Source organism: Rhincodon typus, unplaced genomic scaffold (genome assembly GCF_021869965.1).
Source record: "Rhincodon typus isolate 14 unplaced genomic scaffold, sRhiTyp1.1 hic_rhity00009544, whole genome shotgun sequence".
Taxonomy (NCBI): Eukaryota; Metazoa; Chordata; class Chondrichthyes; order Orectolobiformes; family Rhincodontidae; genus Rhincodon; species Rhincodon typus.
Window position 1 is genome coordinate 1 of NW_025975182.1, and position 7,100 is coordinate 7,100.

The 7,100-nt window shown below is 42.1% G+C and overlaps 1 protein-coding gene across 1 annotated transcript; it reads left to right on the forward strand.

The window, feature by feature from the left end:
- Positions 1-3,123: 3,123 nt before the first annotated feature.
- On the forward strand, positions 3,124-6,541 carry LOC109924798 (uncharacterized protein CFAP97D2-like). The gene is made up of 4 exons (XM_048594450.1): positions 3,124-3,233; positions 3,522-3,602; positions 4,442-4,560; positions 6,301-6,541. Exons 1-4 carry the CDS (start codon positions 3,141-3,143, stop codon positions 6,539-6,541), a joined length of 534 nt encoding a protein of 177 aa, XP_048450407.1. The 5' UTR covers positions 3,124-3,140.
- Positions 6,542-7,100: the final 559 nt, after the last annotated feature.

The window sequence follows — 7,100 nt, forward strand, 5'->3', positions numbered from 1 at the left end:
AGGGTCTAGGCCCGAAACGTCAGCCTTCCTGCTCCTATGATGCTGCTTGGCCTGCTGTGTTCATCCAGCTCTACACCTTGTTATCTCAGATTTTCCAGCATCTGCAGTTCCTACTATCTCTGATACTTAGAATGTGACCCCTGGTTCTGGACTCCCTGGTCATCAAGAACATCCTTCCTGCATTTACCCTGTCTAGTCCTGTTAAAACTTTGTGGGTTTCTGTAAGATCCTGCCCTCAGTCTTCTAAACTCCAGCAAATATAGTCCTAAGTTATCCAATCTCTCTTCATATGTCAGTCCTGACATCTTAGGAATCTGTCTGGTAAACCTTTGTTGCACTCCCTCCAGCGCCACAACATACTTCCTCAGACAAGGAGACCAAAACAGCACACAATATTCCAGGTGTGGTCTCACAGAAGCCCCGTACAATTGCAGCAAGATATCCTGCTGCTGTACTCTAATCATCTTGCTATGAAGGCCAGCATACCATTTGCCTTCTTCACCATCTGCTGTATCTACATGCTTACTTTCAAGGACACCAAATCTCATTGCACCTCCCCCTTTCCCAATCTATTGCCATTCAGATAATAATCTGCCTTCCTGTTTTTGCTACAAAAGTGGAAAATCTCACATTTGTCCACATTACGCTTAACCTGCCATGCATTTTCCTCTCATTCAATTTGTCAGAATTACACTGAGGCATCTCTGCATCCTCCTCACAGCTCACCCTCCCACAGAGCTTTGCATTGAAAGAGAGACCCACAGACTCACAGAAAAAAAATCTCCTCATCTCTGTCCTAAATGTGAGAATTCTTCTTTTTATACTTTATCCTCTCGTTCAAGTCTTTCCCATAAGCGGAAACATCTTTTCGGCATCCACCCTGCCAACTTCCCTCAGAATCTTATATGTTTCAATAAAATCACCTCTCATTCTTCTAAACCCGAATGGATACAGGCCCAGTCTGTCAAACCTTTTATCATTAGATACATTGTATAGAATCATACAGCGGGAGTGTCACCCTTGACATTCTGGCTGATGTTTATCCCTCAGTCAACATCACAGAAAACAGATTCTCTATTTGTGGGATCTCACTGTACATCACTTAGTTATTCTATTCTTTATAGCAGTGACACCAACAACTACTTCATTGGTTGTAATGATGCCCCAGGATGATGAAAGATGCAAAATAAATGCAATATTTTCCTTCATTATGATTGTCTTTTAATAAACTTTGAAATGGTCTAGCAAGTCAAATGGCCGGAAAACACCCCCTGGTAAAGCCCAGCCTCGATGACTCCATAAGGTCAGACAGTAAATGCCCCCATATGGCAAAACCTGAAACAGGTAACAAAGGACAAAATGAGGGGAAAGTGAATCGAATTATCATGCTCTTTTTGGACTTGGGTCAATGCTCTGTTGATCTTTAATTCCTCGGAAGTCTCTGGTTGCTCCGGTGATATTATAAACTGTGAAGTATTTCAACAGACAAGGAACTATTGGTAAAAGTGCAACAAGTATCTTAGAAACAGACTTTTGATTTGAATCTTCAGAAAAGACGGAAGATTTACTCAGGGTCCTAGCACCAGCTGGGTGAAGAATCTAGAATGCAAACAAAGATGCAGTAGAGGTAAAAAAAGAGTTCTAGAATAATAATAATAACTATTCACAAGTCCATGCCTGGGCATTCTGTGGCCTTCTGGGATGGGGTTCTGAATGAAAAATCAGCAGAACTTTCAGGAATTGCTAAGGACCTTGTGGCTTCCATTCAGCAAGAGACATAGCATATTCTGACTTGGGGCGTCTCTCCAGGTTGCAATTTGCAGGCATAGTGATGCATTTGCCATGATCTCATCAAAGTGCTCAAGGGCCTAAATGGCATACTCCTGGCGCTGCATTTCCAGGGTGCATTGGTGGTTGACAATGGGCTATCTAGGATTCCCCCAAAACAGACACCTTCAATAGATACTGTGGTACCAGAATGACCTCCAGAAATGACAGACCATCCTGGGGAAATTAACAGGCATTACGTTGTTGCTAAGACATGGGACTCACAATGTTAACTCTGTTTTTATCTCTCCATAGACACTACCAGACTTGCTGAATTTCTCCAGCACTTTCTGTTTTTATTTCAGATCTCCAGCATCCTTACTAGAGTCATAGAGTTGCACAGCATGGAAACAGACTGTTTGGTCCAAATTAATAAAAACTGAAAAAACCTGCAGATGCTGTAAATCAGGAACTAAAACAGAAGTTGCTGGAAAAGCTCAGCAGGTCTGGCAGCATCCGTGAAGAAAAAAATCAGTGTTAACATTTCAGGTCCCATGACCCTTCCTCAGAACTTCGGTCCAACTTGTCCATGCCATCCAGATATCCTAAATTAATCTAGTCCCATTTGCCAGCATTTGGCCCATATTCCTCTAAACCCTTCCTAGTCATTTACCCATCCAGATGTCTTTTGAATGTTTTAATTGTACCAGCCTCTGTCACCTCCTCTGGCAGGCCATACCACCCTCTGCGTGAAAAAGTTGCCCCTTAGGTCCTTTTTAAATCTTTACCCTCTCACCTTAAACCTATGCCTTCTAGTTTTGGACTCCTCCCACCCTTGGGAAAAGACCTTGCCTATTTACTCTAACCATGCCCCTCGTGATTTTATAAATCTCTATAAGGTCACCCCTCAGCTTCCGACACTCTAGGGAAAATAGCCCCAGCCTACTTCAGCCTCTCCCTATAGGTCCAACCTGGCAACATCCCTGTAAACCTTTTCTGCACCCTTTCAAGTTTAACAACATGTTTCCTATAGAAGGGAGATCAGAATTGAACGCAGTATTCCAGTATTATGCCTTTGTGTTGCTTTATCGCTGTTGGATAAAAAAAAAGAGGTTTTATTTATTTGACCTCTCTTCACCTCAGCTAAAGTTTATGACCTCCTTCCAATGAAATTGGAATGAAGTTAAAAGGTTTGCTGTGTATGCAAAATGAATTTGTCTGCCTCCATACACATTTTTAGACACAGGCACTAGGACCCAGGAAACGTAGCTCAGTGTGGGGTAGTGTTCTGACTCACTGGCCAGCATATCCATTTTAAACTACTTAGTAACTCAACACTCTACGATCGCATTCACATCTCTGGATATTGGAAGATGCATCGAGCCTATCAAACCATCATTCCAACCAGCAACAAGTACCTGCAACAGAAATGGGACAAGAGTGATTATCAAAGGCACAGGATAAAGGTTGTGTCAAACATTATCAAAAATTTAAATATGGTATTAAAATTGCATTTCAATTATTTTTCAATATCATGTTACTGGTGTGTTTCTGAACTCTGAGAAGGTTTTTGCATTTTATCAATATCATATGAGCAGCACTCATCAAGGCAAAGTGGGGAGTAATCCAGCACACTACATCTCCCACTCCTATACATTCAGCAATAGGGATATTTTCTACCTGAAAGTTGGATTTGAAGCTTGTTTCTGCATGAAATGTCTGACAGTATAAATATTAGTATGCTCAATCCATAGGTGCAAAAGGCAACTACGGTTGTGGATACAAGAGGACCTCAGACTCCTGCTCATCTTCAAGTCAAGTTAAAAAAACTACAGGTATAAATGTGCATCTTTATTTCAAATTCAGTCTTGCACGGTGAGCAGCAATAGTAAGTGAGCATTTACTCCGATTTGCCACCATCTCCCCTTTCAGGTTAACTAATAAATCAACAGCTAGTGGAATTTAAATTCTGTTCATTAATTTTAGAAATCTGGAATTGTAAAGTCACTCTCAGTATTTGCACAAGTCCACAAAGGACCATAGGTATCTCTGTGTATTAAAGCAAGATAATTGGCCATTGATAGCTTTAGGGACACCACTCTGCAGCGAGCACAGGGGAAAGCAAAGAGGTTGGACTCCATAAGCTAGCAGAGCCAGTACAGGGATTGAATTTGTATGTTACTATCACTCAGCATTACTCTCTAGGTATCCAATCAACTGAGCTAAGAGACCCTCGGCCTCAGAGATGGTAATCATGAAAGTATTATTGATTGCTGTAAAAACCTATCAGGTTCAATAATGTCCTTTAGGGAAGGAGATCTGCTGTGCTTACCTGGTCCAGTCTACATTTTACCCCAGACCCACAGCAGTGTGATTGATTCTGAATTGCCTTCTAAATTGACCCAGCAAACCATTCTGTTCAAGGGCAGTTTGGGATGGGCAACTAAATTGGCAACAGCCACACTCTACAAGAAAAGTTTTTGATGAATTAGTCCATAGGCAGAAGGTTAGATTGGAGGATGGAACAAGTTCTACATAGAGAAGCAAAGTCTCATTGAGTTTGTCCTGTGTGTTGAATATTATATTTTGTTGGTGAGTTCAGCAATAATTAACTGCAATGTCCACAAAGAATCCAGATGCACTGATCATTAATGACTGCATGCTCTTCATTCAGCTAGAGAAAGAACGTTTGGCTATCATCAGGAGAGACAATCAGATTCTTTCTAGCAAATTGGCCGACATCATGAGTTCCAATGGGACTGTGGACAATTGGAATAACTACGCAAATAAAAGGTACAGAAATTAGGAACACATAGAAGAGGCTTAAGATTTCAGTGCTTGATTTTAGATTTGATTTCAATGGTGCTCAGATAAGCAACACTTTCCTTGTTTTCAAATTCTCTGAGGTCTCATTCCTTTGCTAATCCCCTCCAGCTCCACAGCCCTCTGAGGTATCTGTATCCCACCAGAACTGGTCTCTTGAACATTCTTGGTTTTAACTGCTCCACCATTGCAGACGTATTTTGTGTATTTCCCTTTGAAGTATAGACAAGGACAGAGGTTAAAAAGCCTGTTTCAATTCTACTGGAGTGTGCTATGGGACTGATTGTGCTAAGTTAATCATGTGTACCTGCCTGGGTTTGGGTTTTAGAGTGCCATGAAGGTCACAGTCAAAGAACTCTCCCCGAGGCACACCTGTTATGAGATTAAGGGCTTCCATCATTCTGAATGTTAGAGGTCAATGAGCTAGCGAGCCAGGGAACAGGAAACACAACCACAAAAGAACACAGAAGGAATGCTGGAATCAGGTCACGAGGAATCAGAACAACAGAATCTCAACCAACCTGCAAAACTACGGATCATAAAACTGACTATTCAAACACCAATGTCAACACAACCAGTAATTTCCATTGCAATGGCCACAACATTCAATTATGTCTTCTTTGCAAAAAATTCCGTCTGAAATTCCTTTTCTTCATCCTTAACCATTTTGCACTGAAGCCTCTTGTTATCTGTAACTACATGTATCGTATTTCTAATTCTTCTCATGTTGAGCAATTTCGCAAAAACACTCACTCTTTGTTAACAGATGAAAGCCCGGTTAAATTGGCTCCTCTTAAAACACAAGTTCCTTTAAGTCTGGAATAAAGGTATCCACAATGGAAGAGGTCAGTTTTAAAATTAGCCTTGCTGTGACCAACCAAGGGGTAGGTGAATATAGAAGGGGAGCCAGTTCATCCCTCCTCACCTGGCAACCTAATGATTTTTGGGTACCCCATCTGGAACCGTAACAAATTGGAGAACCCTGGCTGCTGCCTGAGCATAACCCAGTGAATTTGGAGATGGTACACTTCCCCTCTCTCCAGAACATGGTGGTGAGGTGGAGGTGCCAGGCTTGAGATGTTGTTGAAGGAACCTTGTCGAGTTTCTGAAATACATCCTGTGGAAGGGATTTAATGTAATGTAGCACACTAGCTGAAAGTCAGAATCCCACCTCAGCCACTCCCCTGGAGTTCATGACTCCATTCCACATGGCTCTGGCAATTAATTGCCCAAAGTCATGGTTTTTTTTGCCTCTTTTGAGGCAGGATAATTTGCTTCCAGAGGCAGTGGCTAATCAGCTCTTCAATCACTCTAGTGTCACCGGGAGGATCCAGGGATCTTGTCAGCCTTTCATCCCAGTACATTTCCACTTGTGATCCAGATTGTTTGTTATGTTCCTACATCCCTTCTGCCCCTTGATTTTCTGGGATGTTTTGTTTCATCTTAAATATGTTAGATGACACTAAGGTCTTGGGTTCGTTCTTGGATGGGCAGATCACCAGGTCATTTAGCCCACTCCTGATAAAATACACCAGAGACAGCTAGATAGCATTCCCTACCCGATTTTACGCACCTCATTTGCTTGTTGGGATGAATGAGATCAAACTTCCTGGCCCAGAAGTGTCACCACCTTCTCATTTAATCTTTATCTTCTTTGTACCACTTTGATGTTATTCCTGAGCTAAGATCTCCCGGTATCTCTCAATGTAGTCTGAATGCAGAGAAGCGTCAGAGGGAGCTCAAACGAATAGCACAGGAGAACCAAGCCATTCTACACCGTATCACACATCGCCAGTCGGAATACAGGCGCAGCAGACTGGATGAGGAGTGGGAGAAAGTGGAGAGACTCCAAAAAGACATTGCACACTATCCACATCAGCTAAAAGCTGAGCAGGTGAGACAAACATTGAGTGAGAATATGGAAACTTGCTCCAAAAAGGGGCATAGCTGAGGCAACCCAGGCATTAAAGGGAGGCTTAATGAGTACATGAGGGATCTGCTGATGTGAGGACAGACAAAATATGAGGAGGCAGTTAGGCCCTTGGCCTGCAAATTATGTAAACGGTGAGACTTGAAGATTCTAATGGCAGGTTAAGAGAGGGAAGAAAGTGAGATTCTGAATTCCAAGATTGTATCACAGAATGTTACATCATAGCAGGAGGCCATTGCATTTGTGCTGGTTTGCTGCAGGAGCAACTCCCCAAGTCCCACTCTGCTGCCTTTCCTCTGTAGACCCTGCAAATATTTCTTCTCCAGATAATTATCCAATTCTTATTTAAAAGGCTTGTGAGTTTCTGCAGTGCAAAAAATGGCTGCTGTGTCCCTAAATTACAATGGAGACCAAACTAGGTACTTCATTGGCTGTAAAGTGCTTTGAGACATCTAGTGGTTGTGAATATCAATCTTTTTAAAATATATTGTTTCATGGGATGTGGGCATCAACTGGGTAGGCCATCATTTATGGCATATCCCCAATTGCCCACATGAAGATGGCTTTCTTGAACTGCTGC